We start from the raw sequence: 17,417 nt of genomic DNA, 5'->3' as shown, positions 1-17,417 counted from the left end.
ACTGCTGCTGCTGTCCTGCCAGGACACTCAGCTCTCTTAATGTTCTCCTGCCTGAGAGAAGTTCCCATAATGCAGCACCATGGAAGCTGCCAGGAAGCCCATTTTAGGGCTTTATAGGCTCACACTGTTGGATGGAGTGGATTGTTGTGCCGTCTCCCTTGTTGAAAGTCCTTTTGGACTGTGACACGTTGCTTCAGAGCACGTGCTTCAGAGCAACTCCACAACAACCCACATCTAAGCCAAAACTGTGTATTCTGCATGACGGGTTGCAGTAACCTGTATCAGATAGAGGTGGGGGTCACATTACATGTGGCAGAGGTAATTACAGACTATTGTGTTTAGAGATATCAAACCAAAACAAACTCGCAAGACATTGTAAAGATTAATAGAATATTTCTGCTGAAATGTATAACAGACGTCAGTTATTAGTTAGAACCAATTGGAGTAAAACAAATTTTTAGAGAAATATTTAAGAAACTCTGAAAATAGTTGACAGAAATGTTCTTTTGTGAGTCCATCGTTTTTGTGTGGATGTTTATATCAAATTCTGGAATATCCCTTTGTACCAGTGCTGATCCCACCCAATCATAACAAAAAAATATCGACATGATGATAATACTGTAAATGAGTAAATATTATTGTATTATTAAATGGCAATTCTTCCAGTTCTGATTCACTCTTCTGCATCAATTAAAGTGCCACCTACGAAAAAGAAGACTTTCAAGTTCATAAAAAAGTGAGAATAACCCAGTTTGTTTAACCATTAAGATGATGTTGTCTGTGTTTTAATTAGACCTGTTTCTATTTATTTGTGAGAACTTTTCAAATAACATCCAACTAGCTCTGTGGAAGGCAAATTTTAATTCATCTTTCTTGCATTGAACTACGAACATTTGAGGATAAATTGTTTTGCCTGCTCTGCCTTATATACACATAACTTACAAATGGCTATTAAAATCTCCAAAATCACCCTTGATGAATTCTGTGTTTTTATTGTAGTTCACTACTGTAATAGATTGTTTAGAAACAGAATTACAGCACAAATATAACTTGATTATTCCCAAATATTTAAAACAAAATGAACATGAGTAATCAGAAGATTATATTTTACTTTTGTAAGATTTATTCCAGATATGTTCTATATGCAATGCTAACTACACAAATATTGTATAAAATGTACTATACTATTTTAAACAACACAATAAACTCTGCACTGACTTCAAGCTGTAGTTCATGCTGCCACAAAAATATTGAAATAAGTGGGCTCCTGAAATATTCATGCAGAACCAGACCCAATATTCTTCTGACAGGTGGCAAGAAATTGACTTAAACAAGTTGTAAAGAGACTGACAAAAACAAGCTTAATCGAAAAGGAAACAAATAATATAACTCAGACATTACAAGAAAACTATGTAAATCTCCAACTGTAGCTTCACCAGACAGGTCTTTATTATTTTTCAACAAATGGTGGTTTTTCATTGTGACATTCATCTTCTATGAGGAAGACCTACAGCCTATAGAAAGTAGCCTCCTGATGTACTTGCTCTGTTTTTCCACATTCCTTCCAGACACCATTAAACCATTAAAATGCCATCCATCTACAAGAGTTTTTCAAAATTTATTTGATTTTTTTCACATTTTGTTAAAACCCCAATCCTTGAACTTAGTCATAAAAAAGATGGAAAATAATGCATGATTTTGAAATTATTTAGAAATAAAATCTAAAAAGTAGAACGTGTTTTATAACTGCCTCCCCGAGTCAATACTGCTGTTTCCTTTAGTTGTCTGCTTCTCTTGTACTTCTCTTAATTGACATCTTAACCCTTTCTTTTTTATGAGTTAGCAGAATCTCATTCAGATTGAATGGAAAGTGTTTCTAATTTTGGACATTGTTGGAGCCTTTCTAACACATAAATAAGCTTTGATGTGACAAAGTTAATGTGCATCGTTACTTTTTTCCACTCAAAGTCTCACTACTTCCATATCTGACCAAAGCATCTTCTTCCACATGTTTACCTTTTTCATGGAAATCCACATTTATGACATTCTTGAAATAAATGACTTCCTTTTTATTTCACTAAAGGTAAGACTTGTAGAGTGTATGACTAATAATTGTGGTACTTAGAGGATGCTGTGCATCTCTTCAGCTCCTCCAGAGTTACCAAGACTTTCTTGACTGTTATTTAATTAATCTAATTAATGCTCTGCTAGCCCCATCTGTCAGATTACATGCCCATTCATGCATTTTAGGTATGACGTTGTATGATACACTTTACAGTTTTAGATAAGGGACTGAACTGACAGTATCCCAAGTTGTGAGATGCTGAAAACTTGGGAAATTGTCTGATAGCCTAACTCTCCATTATCAGGCTTCTATGGAGAGTAATATGAATACGTATAGTTTCTAGTTGATTGTAGTGGCTTTTATTTACGAGTATTGGAGCAAACAGAACTCAAAACACGAAACACTTTTCAGATTTCTATATGTAAAAGAATGTAGGCTTTTCCTTCCACCTTCCAATTTTGCAAAAAAACCCCTCAGAAGTTGTAATGTAACAAAATGTGAAAAACTCAAGACGTAAATATTTTTGCAAAACAGTGTATGTGGCATGCAAAGCAATAGTAAGAACATACATTAAGTCTCAGACTGTTAGCTTAGTATGCTAGGTCCTGTGTCTCTATATTTGGAACCTTGTTCAGAAAATAAAATTAACAACTGGGGCATCTTGACTTCACTGCTGCTGAATCTGAAGCAGAAGAACATTTTAGCAATGTAGTTCATCTAAATGTTTGACCTAATCTTAAACTACAAGTTTCATTAACTGTCCTAAGAGTAAACCTATTTCCCTGAGATTTGAATATATTATAATAAAGAGTTATTATCTAGGTAACCAACCTTGCTTAGTGTATATCGGCTTTGTGTGAGTCTTTGTTGATGTTATGGCGATGCGTCACCATCTGTGATATCCCTGAGAGCTGGAAGATATTCAAATTATATTTAAAGCATTGATGCTAGCAGCTACAGCTGTAAACATAGAATGCTTTGTGTGTTTACATGGTTAGCTACAACTGGCATTAGGTGCTCTGCGTTAGAGCATTTATTCTGAGTTTGTCGCTCAGAACAGTTTGCTCTTCAGATTAATGGAATAAGAAATGATAGGAACATAAGAGAGGGATCCAGAAACACATGAATGGTAAAAAAAAAAAAAAAAAAAAACAGCTTTAATGTTTACCCTCACCATGTTTTTACCAGAAAGCTGCAAGTGAACCCAAACGTGAAAACAGAGTCCTGATTTCTGTTTATGGTATGAACAGCATGTATTGAAACAAGAAGAAGGCCCCTATAAACTCCAAGAGCGTTCAAAACCGGTCCGAGCAGATTGGAGTGAAATAACCTTGTTATGCGAAGCTGACTCTGCTTTCTGCCTCTGCTTTTATCAAAAATATTCTCTTGCCTGTACAGTGGTTGTGCCTCAGGCTTTGCTGCACCATTGAACATTAGTGCATTCATTTTCACCTTTTGTGAGCTGCTTACTGTGGCTGCGGTGCAATATTTGAAGCATGTAAATTTATACGGCCTGTCGTGTGCTCCAGAGAAGAGCCACATCAATTAAGATAAGATATGCTGTGGTTTAAAAGAGCCTCATGGAAATGAGGTTCTAAATCTAGGTCCTCATATTTCTTTGTTTCACTATAGATAAAATATGAGCTAATATTTTATAACTGGTGCCTTGAGAAATCAGTAATATTTCCTTTTTGTTTTTGTGTGTCTGCCTTTTTTTTTCCTCCCACTTCTTCTCCAGGATTGACAAGTCCACTTTGTCTGCACTGAAAGGACGGTAAGTTCTTTCCTCATATCCTGATTGCAGGAATTCCTCAATGCTTAAGATTTATATGTTTGATATTCCAATATTTGTCTGCCACATAAAGATGCATAATAGATGTAATTTGCTTCTGGGAATAATTCCTGGAAAGCACTGATGTATGTCAGCTCACCAACCTTCTGACCAAACTGCAGTAACTAACAAGCTTTTCCATCTTTCCTTCCATTTCGCACTTTCAGCATTCTGACAAAAATTCTCAGACTGTTTAGTGTTGTGTCTTTTACTCAAACAACCCACAAGAAAAGACATCTTGAAATCAATACACACATCCTACTCACAAGATTGCGCTCAATCTTCTGAGTAGGATGCATTCTCAGTCTCACATCAGTGAAACATTAACTACGCGTTTTCCTTCCCTCTTTCCCTCCCCGCTTTTGAAATTAGAGCATGTGTCGAGTAAAAGTCACACCTGTTTTGCCCTTATCAGGCACAGAGAGAACTTCAGCAATCTTATAACACTTTTTCCTAAATGTTCCATCAGTTGGAATGAAAGGTGTTTTTCTGGCAATCACTATCACACCAAGACACTCGTTGCTGTGACAGTGTTCGGTAGCGTTTGAGCCGAGAACGCTACCGAAGTCGAGGATGATGTCAGTTTCTCTGGATCTCTGCTAGTTGTTGCGGTTTACTCCCACATGCATGCTGCATGGGAGTTGCATTGTGGCCACTCACTGCTACCAAAATAGAAATTCACCCACAGGGTTTGACAAAGTCTCATTTAACATAATGGAGCTGCAAAAACAGTTTTATATAACTGGTCTTATTTGTTTGCTGCTAGGCGGTCTGAATTATGTTTGGTTCTTGCAGGAGTCTGATTCTGTGACCTCGCTCAGATGACAAACAGATGGCTCTTGTACTTCGCCTTGACTGAATTAAGTTCATGACATCATCTAATCAACATTTCTTAACAGATAAGATTGTTTGGTTGGCTTGTGGTTCACAAATAGGAAAGGTTGAGTAAAGGTGAGCATTCAGACAACGGTATGATTCTTTGCATGACATTCAGGAGGACTCCTGTTTGAGAGCAGCCCCTGTTTGTTAAGGCAAACCTCTCTCAGGCCCTGCTCAAGGAGGTTGCCCTAGTGATGAGTTGCAAGGGGCTTTTGTGTGAATTTCTGTGGAGGGTTTTGTATTAACACACACAGAAAAAACCGTCTGCCCAAGGAAAAACACAACTTTCCTAACCATCCTTCACTATGTTAACATTCAAACCTTTCATGTTTTGTCTGCATTCTTCAGATGTCATATTATCCTCTGCTGTAGTCACAGTGGAATTTTAGCTATTATAACATGGGTGTAAAATAAGATGTAGCTTCTCAGCAGAACGTTCTAATTTCTACGCAGGTACCTCCACATTTCTGAGATATGTGAGGGGAATTCACCTTGTTTTGATAAAGGAATCTGTTTCTGGAAGCAAAATTAAATTAGCAAGGGATCTTTTATTTTCTAAGGCAAACCAAATATTTTCTTTAATATTTTCTCATACAACACAACACTACTACAGTGTTTATTGAAGGTCCCAGAGTCCTAGCTACTCAAGTATTGTTTGCTTTCAGTGCATCCACAGTAATTGATTCTCAACATGTATTGACAACAACAGTATTTAAAAATCAAGAACAAAATAAAAGTCCTTTTTTTATTTCCTTGTGATTTGTAGATGTATTTCTACATCTCAAAGATTTTTACATCATTAAGAGGAAAGATCTTATCGTCAGCATGGCTGCTGAAAATCATTAGTCAAAGTTGAACTCTTTAATAATCCAGAACATGCCTATGGGACACTATTAAAATGCTGTACTGAGCCTCCAAATCCCTCAAGGACAACAACCCTGAAAACAGCACATTCGGCACATCTGTGTTTCTAAACAGAAACCAAACAGGTTCTTGGTTGGAGTGGAACCCCAAGCAGAACTCGTTTGTCCTCCATGTTCACAGAAATGGGCTTCGGTGTCTCCCCACCCAGCCCAAGTGCCGGATCTGGAGTGGCTCTGAATATGAATGAGTGAGTCGTGACTCCTACTTGAGCTGCTGCTCTGAGTGTGAGTGAGTGGTCCAGATGTTTGATCCAGGTAATAAATAAAAAAAAAAGCACAGAGGAGAGCACTGTGGTGAAAAGACAAGCTCAAAAGGATATGAACAGACACAAGATGGTGTGCAATCTGTTATCTGCAAAATTCTTCATTGTTCAACAAAGATTTTAAATATTGAAAATGTATTTTTGATTTGGGTTTTGTAAAACAAAGCACCTTCCATTATTAAAGCCCTTTTGCTCCATTACTCAGTTTTTCAGCTGAAATGATCTCCAAGCTTCAGTCGGCTGTTGGTTTCCTTAACTCTTAATGAAAAATGAACAAGGAGAAATCCACAGGGGGTAAAGCCCACACAGAAAGAGGAGAGGGGGAAAAAAGAAAGGTGAAATAGGGGGCAGAATGGAAGGCCAGTGGAACACAGACATCAGATGGATTGCTCACTTAAAGATCTCCTGGTTTTATCTTGTTCTTTCTTTCTTGCTTTATCCTTCTCTGTGTGTTTTCTCCTCCTCTTTTGCTCTCTATTCTGCCTCAGTTCTCCAGCTGTCTGCACTCCCCTCTGCCATTAATCCCTCTGCTCTCTCTGCCTTCACTGGACACACAACACCTCATTAATACCTGCATAATCAAACCGGTGGATGTGTGAGGTCTGAGGGGGTGTCTGTGTGTGTGTGTGTGTGCAAACACATGCATCTGATTTGTCTTGGAGTGGCGGTGGGGATGAATATTAAAAGTAGATGAACAGGGGCTGTAGAGGAGAGAGGAAAGAAAGCTTCCTTATATTTAGAGAGGATGCCGCGCAAACTGTGGTGAGTACAGCTGTCTGCTGCTTCTTTTAAGTAAAGTTTGAAAAGTACTTTTAAACGATATTTTTATTCTTATTGTCCGAGCTATAGTGGTTAAAGTGATATGACTGGTGGAGGTGTGTTATATGATCTGCACTCATATTGTAGTACTTTGTCTGCTTTTTCTATTATCCACAGCTCAAGAGAGCAAATATAGAAAACCAAGTGATCCTGAGAGGTGTTCTAGTTAGAAATGACATGGCAGTAAAGACGAACATCTTTCTGAACTTCTTCAGTGATATGAAGGGGTTAGAAATGAAAATATCAATAGTAGGATAAAACAGAAAATGTCATGCTTCAGGCATGCTCTATGTAGGTATTGACAGTGGTCATTTAACTGAATTTATTGGCTTTTATGAGAAAAAATATGTAAAATGACTTTGTAGCTTTCTCTGAAGTTTTGTTGGTGCTGCTCTATTTTACAACTTTTTTACAGTTTTTCAGGCTGTAACATAGAAAGGCATAAAAACAGCATTATATTTAGTTTTTTCCTGCCCATCCTACTGTCATTGTTTATTTCTATTCAGTGAAATGTAATGTTATTTATAGGGTTTTAAACTTTCTTTTACGTTATAATAACTGACATCTAACATGACTAAAGTCAGATTTTCCATGTAAGTCTGTATAAATTTACCTTTGAGATTACAGTAGAGCCCTGCAGTTCAGTATTCATGCATTCATGTATTGACAGATTTTTCTGTGAAACATAACTTGAAATTATTTATGGAAACTTTGGCTATTTGCCATTTTCCTCTAAGTGTTGAAAAGAAAATGCAGCTGATGAAGCTGAAATATCTTTGCACAATTAAAATTTAAATCTTATTGGCTGGCATTTGCAAAGCAACCAATCAGGGAGTGGCATTCTTTTTACTTGGCATTCATTTGGTGTTTGAACAAATGAAATAGATAGTTATGAGCATTTTGGAGGGGTCTCAGTTTTCTTGGATTTTATCATGGGTGGCTGTTGTTCATAACGCTGAAAAATACCAAGGATCCACTGTACCAAAAGGCTGTCAATGTTTCCAAATCCACAAGGACCCATGACAGAGTTTAAAAACTTGAAAGGATAAAATAGAGCACTTTCACTATATTATTCCTGTCTTACAGAGTGAGTGAACTGCATGTTTCAACTTTTCATCAACAGATGCTTTTTACCTCTTTTGTGCCTGTTTTAATTAGATTTCTTCTTTAACTTTCACAGACTCTCACTAAATAGCTAACTGTGATTTGAGTCTTCTTCAATCAGTAATAAAGTCCACACATAATTTGTTGTCATTGTTTAGCACATTAGCTGACTGTAAAAAAATCTGAGTTTTGGTTTTCTGACTTTTATCAAGACGTTTGATGTTTCGACGGTCAGGGCCTGTTTAGCTAAATAAATAATGATCTGCTTATGGTCACCAGCTAATATATTTGTGGATCTCTCTGATAACTTACTTGCTGGATTTTCAATCTGGTCCACTGCTCTGCTTGGACACTATGTCCTGTTTGTACATTCATCTATGCTAATAACAGAGTCTGCAGCCAGCTGTTGCTAATGAAACACTGATACTCTCCAATTACTTTTTCCAACCGCCTATGTCCTGAGATCAAACAGAGCAGCTGTTAACATCTGACACGTGTCACAATCACAGAACACGATGTAGATGAACATGTTTCTTCTGCAAAATGCTCCCTTCTGAAAATATATGAGAGGTTCAGACTGACTGGCTGTTGTGTGGTCAAAACAAGGGAAAACATTAAAATGGGTCATTTTTATCGTTTAATATTATAAAATAACCTTTTTCCGAGGAGTGCCTTGTTCTAATAAAAAAAAAAAAAAAATCCCCTTTCTTTTAGTTTTGTCCAGCCGAGTTTTTTGGGGGCAGGTGTAAATGTTATCTGATGGCCCCATCATGGAAAAGAGCAAATGGGCTGCTTCTATTTCTGGAACCTGGCATTTACTTTATCTCCTTGTGTGACTTCTATGTTGCAGGCAGTTATGGTGAGTTGTGGCCAAAGAACAAACATGAGCCTGAATGTCTGGCTGGTATATTTACTTTAGGTGGGAGCTTATTAAAACTCGAGGCCTTGGTCTGCAGCACAGAGGAAAAGAAGCAGTGATTAGTTACATGGACGCTGTTTGCAGGCTTAATGAGCTGTCGTCTATATTGTGCTCTACGTATTGGATGCGATTGTTAATGTAGTGTACACAGTTACATCCAGCTGCCTAATCTAATATAAGCCTGCAGTCAGAGGCAGAGATAAAGGCGAGGAGCAGTAATGAAGGACAGAAGTTCAGTTAGGTTTTTATCTAATACACACTCACCCCGGGTGAGTATCGCTCTCAGCTGGGGTTAATTACAGGAACACTAGGTTTAATGTATCCATGACTCACACACACATGCACACACACAGAGCATCTGCTGGATCAGACTCCACTTGTTGAAACAGTGCAGTCTGAATTTTCTCCACTCTGTGTGTCTCGAAGAGATTGTGGGGAAATGATACATAAAGCGTGACTGCAAGGTTTCGGACGTATTTGTAGAAGTATGAAGTGGGAAGTGGTAGAACTCCACCCATCCTTCAGAGCTCAGGGGAGGACGTTGCACTTCCTGTTGTCAAGTACCTTCACTTCCAGTTTGGGTACATCAATGAAACATTTTCCAAAAAGAGACCTTTCAAATTGTAGAATAAGTTACTTTCAGCTGAAATATTGTCTAATTCCAAGACCAGATTCAAGCAAAACACCTTGTTAGTCATCAGTAAATGTCTTTCATGTTAACACACTTCTCAGTTTATTTTCTCACATGTCTCAACGAGTCCAGAAGTGAGATTTTTTTAAATTTAAATGTTTTGTTTCACTTCTCTTTGCTGTGACCACAAGAGGGAGCAAAGTGCATGTGTTTGTTTTGCTTTGACTGATGGCGGGACAGTAACCAAAAAAATCAGTGCTCTTCAATAAAAGCAAGTGAAACGAGACAAATAAGTCACTAGAGGGCGCAATTTCTCCACGGTCACAACTGCTGAAACAACATGCAAGAGCAGTAGGAGCAGTCCCACCTGTTAACAAGCAGTCAATTGTTAATACATTTGGAGAATTGTATGGAGAATATGAGTAAGCGATATGGAAGAGAGAAAACTAGGGTTTTATAAAAACATATAAATTGTGTATGCTAATCTAAAAATAAATAATAAAACAAAGTGACAGCTGGACTTAAAAAAACATTCCCTGTTGTGTAAATTTGTAAAATTTATTCTACACAACTGAAATACAAATAAACAAAAGAAAAACTTCAACATCCTTGATGTGGTTGATGCACATTTACCCCAGCAAGTTTATAGACCGATAAGTTGCCCCTATGAAACAAGATCTCTGTGTTTTCCCTGCTATACCCTAGTACGGCAGACTACAGGGAGCCACGGCTGTTGCCATGGTAGCAAAAGCTGATGATCACCTGAGGGACGGTCCAGCATGGTTCATTACCATGGTGACTGGTTGTCTCACCTCGTGGTCACATTCCCTTGCCAGTGCATCCAAACAGAACAAGTGGAAGGAGAATCAGACTTGCAGCGCTTGTGGTTGCAGAGTGCATGCGTGTTTGGGTGACGCAGGAGCAAAACAAAACATACTTCATGCAAATTTCCATTTTTGGTGTTAACCTATGCAGTTACAAAACAATCCTTGGTGATGTCCAAGCAAAGATGAGAAGCCGTGTTCAGATTAAGGTTAAGTCTGATTCAAGTCAGTGAACTGTTAGTAGTTCCAGCTTTTATTTTTTTTTATTTACAACCATCTTGAGACCGGCTTGAAGGTCATTATTGGCTCCATACTATGTGCTTCAATAGCCACTGTGCCATGTTTGTCTGATGTTTTACCTAAAGCGGCATGAGATAGCATCAGCAGTGTATCTTGTAAATAGAAGAGCACTTATCATGGCACCAACACAAACACCAGGAAGTTTTAGCCACATCATTGTCTAAACTGGCTACAACAGGCAAAATGGCTGCTGGCTGGATGGGGAAATCAAATTATGAGAGCAGTGAGAGTAAAGCAATACAATAATGTTGGTCTGATTCTGTCTGGATTTGCTGGAGGGAGCTGAGATTGGTAGTTATGCCTTTAATGAAATTTGATTAAAAGGTCACATAAACCCTTAGACAAAAGAAGATTAAAAAAACTTCAGAAAGTGACTTTTCAAATAGAAATAGTAGTACTTACTTACATGACTAACTTTATGTAGTGCTCTATTTTAGATGGACATAAGGGTTCCTCCTGTTTCAGCATTGTAACAAAGGCAAAGCTGTTAGCTTGGAGTTACAAGAGACTCTGATGATACCTTCTGTGTGCCTGTATTAACCTTTAGAACCAACATTTATGCCCAGGCACACCGAAAAGCAATGTTGGAGCTGTCAAAGTCTCTAACATGCATGTTTTGGACTGAGTGAAAGATGTAAGAGCCCTTAAAGGACCCATTCACCCACAGGCAAAACATGCAGAAAGCAGCAGTCAGGATTTAAACCTAGATCAACATGCTAGGCTCACGTCAGCATTTTTACTCTTTGTTCTGATCATATGACTCATTAATAATGTTAATTATGTGGCAAATGCTTATAATCAATAATTATTTTTCCTTAAACTCAACACTTTGTCCAACACACAAAGCTTTCTCTGTATATTTCACCATATGCAAAGAGCAGGTCAACAAGAACTGCAGCAGCCAATTCAGTCGTTGTTTGTGACTAATCATATCAATCAGATCAACAAAGCCATGTGGTAGCCATTAAAGATGAAAATAGGCTGGATAATAGACACATCTAAGGCTCTCTGGGAGCTTGGCAGACATGATCAAAAAAGCAGACTAACAGCTCAGTTTCATCAGAAACTGATGAAATTTATTTAAAAAATAACTTGATCTGGAGTCCAACAGATCAGACTGAATCATCCCTACCTATAAGTTAAAGGGAAAATCCAGATAAGCCAGCAGATTGACTTTTAATATAGATCCAGTGTTTCTATTAGTCTATGACCAAGAGAAATAAATTAAAACATCCAGACTCTCCTCCCTCTGCATCTCTAAAATTGATGTCCAGCAGTGTATCTGTAAGGACGCTGCTTGATTAAAGCAAGTCTTGTTACTCTAAAGTCCCCCTGACAACCAGATGCCTCTTAGCTTTTGACAAATATTTACTTCTTGCCATTTCCCTGACACTACACACAAGCACATGCAGTCAAACACACACTTAGACACACAGAGTAGCTGATAAGCACACCATCTGGCCTGAGTGCTGGCTGTTAAGGGCTCATAAAACCGATCCTCACCTATTCAGAGGGAGAGGGCTCCATGAGAGGCAAGACGAGTAAACAGCAAGCACACCAACCCACTCCTGCTTCTGCATACACGCAAACACTTGTGCACATTCCCTCCCACGTCCAGGTTCTCCATTTGATGGGGGGGGGAGATGTAGGAGGTGAGAGGATCAGAGGATGTACCTGTCCTAGCTCTGTGAATTTCTTCATAACTGCTGCTTTCACTGACTTTCTTTGAGGATAAAGACATAGAGAAATTGATTCTGCTGACTCACAAGTTGACCCGAGGGTTACTTCTCCCGCACATGGGCAGCTTTGTGAAACACATAAGCGCTGGATTTATGATCTAAACAATATAATCCACCAAACAGAGGAATTTAGATACTCCTGCAATACATTTTTGTTGCAAGCAGTAATATAGTTACATAAGCCCAATTATTAATGCATGTTTGAAGACAGATTTTGATCTGTCTTTCTTCACTTCTCCATGTTGTCAGTCTCTGACTGTCTCCTTGCCAACACTAACAGGAAGTGTTGCATTTGGAAACCATCCTAGGAGGAGGTTTGAAGGCGAGCTTCTTGATCGCTTCTGCAGCAGATTTGTACTCAAAAATACTTGACAATAACTAACTGCAAATTACAGTCTGTCTCTACAGCTTTTGAGACCAATGTGAATGATGATGGAAAATTTAAAAGGGAGGAGCAAACAGGCAGTGGTTTGCTTAGTGTGGTTTGAAAAAAGGCATGAAAAACAACAGAGAAATTTCTATCTTCTACATAAACAGAGAGAAAAAAAACCAACTGTCTTCTCCGCACTTGTATCTTTGGCATGTGCTGTCCACCAAACCAAATAATGATACTAGTTGTGTCTGAAAAGAATAAGAAACAGCCTCACAAAAAGAAACAACATAAAGAAATGTCTATGTAAAACTAGATGTCACCTCTGCTGAGACTAATGAGAAAGGGGTCAGAGGAACACTGCAGGACAGGACAGAAGGGGGCTGTGAAAGATTATTTTTGTTTCTGTTGTCTCCGTTGTGAACTGTGACCCTTGGTGGCTTAAAGCAGGCATATTAGATTCTGTGTGTGTGCGTGTGTGTGCGGGGGGGTGTCAGTGTCTTCTCTGTGACCCGAGAGGTCGTCATCAAACCTCCACAGCTCTTGACAGATGGTTAACAGCTGACTGTCACAACCATCCTGTGATTTTAAACTTCTCAATCCTATTATTTTCCCTTTACTGTCAGATTACCTTCATGTCCTGGTTATTAAATCATCTGTCCAATAACAAAACTACATTTGGGGATCCTGTTTAGTCTTGGTTTTATGTGCTTACTCACACTTTTCCCTCTAAGTGAGAGGAACAAAACCCCGTCTCGATCCAACAGAGCGCAGCCTAAACCCAATTTGCTCACAGAGGAAATAATTCATCTCCATTGGAGCAACCTGCAGCCGGCCAGAGCTCGTCCTTCGCTGTTTGGCCCCTTGCACTAGGGCTCGAGTTGATAGATCTTTGCAATTTACCCCCCTGTAAAATGAAATTATACATTGTAAGATGAATTGTAGGGCATTAGAAGAGCATTAATCAAAGTGGTAGTCAAGAGGCCTATGGTAATTCTGGAGGAGCTGCAGAAATACACAGCTCAGGTAGGAAAATGTTTCGCTGGGCAACTTTTGCACTGCAAAAATCAGGCTGTTATCAAAGAGAGGCTCTAAGAAAATTCATGGTTGAGAAAGTCACAAGAGGCCCTGTTAGCAGTCCTGTTAGCAGTTTGCCTCTAGTTATGCAGGAAATACAGTAAACAGGAGAAAAGTGTTCAGGCTACACGCAAAATGCTACGTAGTGGCAGCATCATGCAGTGGGGATGCTTTTCTTTACCAGGGGCAATGAAGCTGGTGGAAGTTAATAAGATAGGTGGGGCTATGTACTATAAAAGAAAACCTTTTAGGAGCTGCAAAGGGCTTGAGATCAGGGTAAAGGATCATCCTCTGGAATGACAACCATAAATTTAAAGCTGGAACTACATGGGGATGGTTTAGATTAAAGCATAGGTGGTGCAGTTGGTAGCACTGTTGCCTTGCAGAAAGAATCTCCTAGATTCAGATTTTGGCCTGCAACCTCTCTGTTCATGCATGGGTTCTCTTCAGGTACTTTGGCTTCCTCCCACAGTCCAAAAATAATGACTGTTAGGTTAATTGATCTCTCTAAATTCCCTTTAGCTAGGAATGTGTGCATGGTTGTTTAAATTATATATAAAACTGTTGCAGACATTTAAGGATTTATAAAGAAATCCCAGCAGGAACTTCAAAAACACTTTCCTTGGAGTTACCATGGAAATATACCGTAGGTCTCCTATTTCAGTTAGCAGGAGCTCTGCTGGTTTCTGGCTGATTACACACAATGAAACCTTGTTTTTATGAAGAGACTGGCCCTTGAATTAACTTTTTCTAGTGATTTTTGAGCGAGTGCGATCTGATTTTACTTTGCAGCCAGCAGGAGTACGAGGAAATGTGTTGCTTAATTTTGCTGTGAAGCTGGGGGTGTGGAGCCTTTCAGCTGCAGCCCCTTGCTGCAGCTGCTTCTCATTTGACTATTAGACCATTAACTAGTTGAACTATATGATGGCTTTTTTTCTAGCATTCTAAAAAATACAACTATAAAAACTGGTTTAACTGATTTTATACATTCACAGAAATCAACAATTCTTTTGCAGGTTAAGTACCTTTAAAGTAAAAAGGTCTTTGAAATCCTACCATCATCAGGCTGCCGCCCTATTCAGGTCTCAGCATTTACTTTAGGTGTACTTATTAGATTCCATTTTTAGGTTTGTGAAAGCCCATTTTGAATGATCTTACAGCAAACCTGGGCATTCTGTTGTTCGCGGTGGGGTCCAGCACTTTGTTTGGAATATCTTTAAAATATGATGCTAAACATGTAAAGATGACACATTACTCCTTTGTTGTGAAACAGTCCTCATCTCTTCCCCTTGTGGATTCTTTCTAGTCTTTTTAAAGCCAGATTATGTGTATTAGGATTTGTGTTTAAGGACCTGTTTAAAATGGTGTATCCCTGTGCAGCTTTTCAGTAACCAACTGTCTGTTTGCATCAGTCAGTTTAATGAACTGAGAAAACAGGAAATTGATTATGTCCTCTGTTGCAACTCATGCCATAATGGCCCCAGATTGAACAGAGGATGGGAAAAAAAGTTGAAACTGCAACACAAACAGAAAGAGAGTGAGTTCTGAAAAGCTTTATTTGTCTGTGTGCATTTTTTTAATCGGTCAGAAATCTATTACCTGTTCCTTCCGCAAACTTTCACTTTATATGTGAGACAAAATAGTCTCCAAAATGAATTAACTGACACCTAACTAGTGGAGCTAGACAATTACGTTGCAAATTGGCCTGAGTGTATGAAAATAATTGTCTGATTACATTTCTGTCGCAGTGGAGAGCTAGTGAAGGACTGCGTGCTTTGTGATTAACAAAGGACTGTGATCTGACACTGTAATCAACGCTCACAAAGGAAGAGATACATCTCCCATTCATCCTCACAATCCACTACTCATATTTCTCCTCCAGCTTTTTGCACTCATTATTTTTTTGACTCGTTAGCATAATTTCTTCCTAAAGTTTTACTTCATCACTTATTATTCTGGTTTTTAATATTTTATCAATTTGGATTCTATTTGCTTGATACCTGCTTTTATTGTTACCATTTTTCTTAATGCTTTTGGAATTTATTCTTTGTCATCCTTGTTGTGTGTTTATATTTTAAGGTCTGGGTCAGCTTACCAAGCACAATGACTGCACATCTGGGCTTAGCAAGCTGTCAGAATAAAAATGAAATATTAATGTTTAGGGGATTTTTTTTTGCCAGTTTTTCTTTGTAACATAGCTTAAACTTCAAAAAGAATAAAAAGCAACTGTGAAGAACAAGCTTCAGGTTTATTGAGAATCTCAGCTTGATTTAGATTTTGTTTTTTACTTGACCATTCTAACACATGATTATGCTTTGATCTGGAACAGTTATTGTCAACCTGATGTTCGGAATCGAAAGTAGATCCCATCCCAGTTTGTTGCCAACCTTTGTCTTGGCAAAAGAAATGTGACAAAAAACATTCAATGGCGTGTTTAAGCGTGCTGCTTAACAGTAGGTGGCAGTCATGCCCCGTTATAGCGGTTAACACTTACTTTTTTCCCCAACCATAGAGGAAGACTTTCAAAAATTGTTTAGGAGGGATAATTTAGCTTAGCAAAGCAAAGGTATATGAATGCAAATTATTTGAAATCTGTGGTTGCATTAACTGTATATATTCCATCTGGGGCAATTTTTTTTCTTAAATTGTGACGGCAAAATCTGAATGCCATCTGTCGTTTTGACAGAATACAATACACATCCAAGAAGCTCAAACATTTTCAATTTTGCTCACGAAGTAGAGGTAACCAAAAACATCACAAAGGAGCACTGTATATGAGCATTGTCTCAGACTTGGATACCATACTCAATGCATCTTGGTAGCCGGAAGATGACAGTTAGTTGAAGAGTTATGGAACTTTGGAGTGTGTCTGTGACCCTTGTAGGTCACAGACCGGTGCAGCTGAGATGCAGAAGAAGCACATTCTGTGGGATTTCCTACCAGTGAAGCTAGTACCTCAGAGATCATGAAAGCTCTCGTTCAAAGAGTCTGGCTGATTTCTGATTACCACAACTGAAGAAATGTTCCTCGGCCTCAGCAGATGAATCATTCAAATTTTAAGAGCAATTGTTTAATTTTATTGTTAATGTTAGAGCTGCAGTCACAATATCTGTCTGTCTGTCAAGAGGCCATGGAGTTATACTTGGTTAAATGTAGATTCTTTACTGACATACAAAGGCTTTGATTTATGAAGGATGAATGCATGTTTCTTGGTCTTCAATCCCAAAGTCATTGTTAATGCAGGAGAACTAAGTTCCATTTGGCGTTTAATCAACTCGGAGGACATGTTGTCATTCTCCTGACCCGAGGCAAACAAGCTGTAATTTAGAACTGCCAAGTGGCCCTAACACTTTCTAATTATCTGCAAAAGACACCCTCTCTGTGCCCTGTGTCAGGTTGATGACCTGTGCACGCTATATTATACCTCTCCCAGATGCATGCTGGGATTGGCTCCAGCTCCTGTCAGGCTGAAAGAATGAGTGCTCTCCAAAATAAATTGATACACAGACACATCGTCTCCATTCTCCCATCAGTATACTTGCTCCATTAACCCATTCTCAAATTTTTACAAGATGTTGGCTGGTGCTATTCAACACTGCTTACATTGACTGTCTTACTGCCAGTCAGTAATTTATCACGTAGGAACAGATGATTACATATTTAGGGTCCAGTT

At 38.6% G+C, this 17,417-nt stretch overlaps 1 protein-coding gene across 7 annotated transcripts in view; it reads left to right on the top strand.

Annotated features, from left to right (window-relative positions):
- rap1gap2a (RAP1 GTPase activating protein 2a) overlaps positions 1-17,417 on the top strand; it is a 95,707-nt gene that overhangs the window by 19,969 nt on the left and 58,321 nt on the right. For 5 of the 7 annotated variants that reach the window (XM_028045007.1, XM_028045004.1, XM_028045003.1 and 2 more), the window contains one exon: positions 3,804-3,839. The exons of 1 other annotated variant lie outside the window; for it this stretch is intronic. In XM_028045007.1, coding sequence (XP_027900808.1) covers positions 3,804-3,839 — 36 coding nt within the window. Of the gene's footprint in view, positions 1-3,803; positions 3,840-6,702; positions 6,724-17,417 lie in introns of those variants that run through there. One more of the 7 variants, XM_028045010.1, reaches the window with a different exon arrangement.

This window comes from Xiphophorus couchianus, chromosome 18, assembly GCF_001444195.1.
Source record: "Xiphophorus couchianus chromosome 18, X_couchianus-1.0, whole genome shotgun sequence".
Lineage (NCBI taxonomy): Eukaryota > Metazoa > Chordata > Actinopteri > Cyprinodontiformes > Poeciliidae > Xiphophorus > Xiphophorus couchianus.
This window is presented reverse-complemented; position numbering and strand designations above follow the sequence as displayed.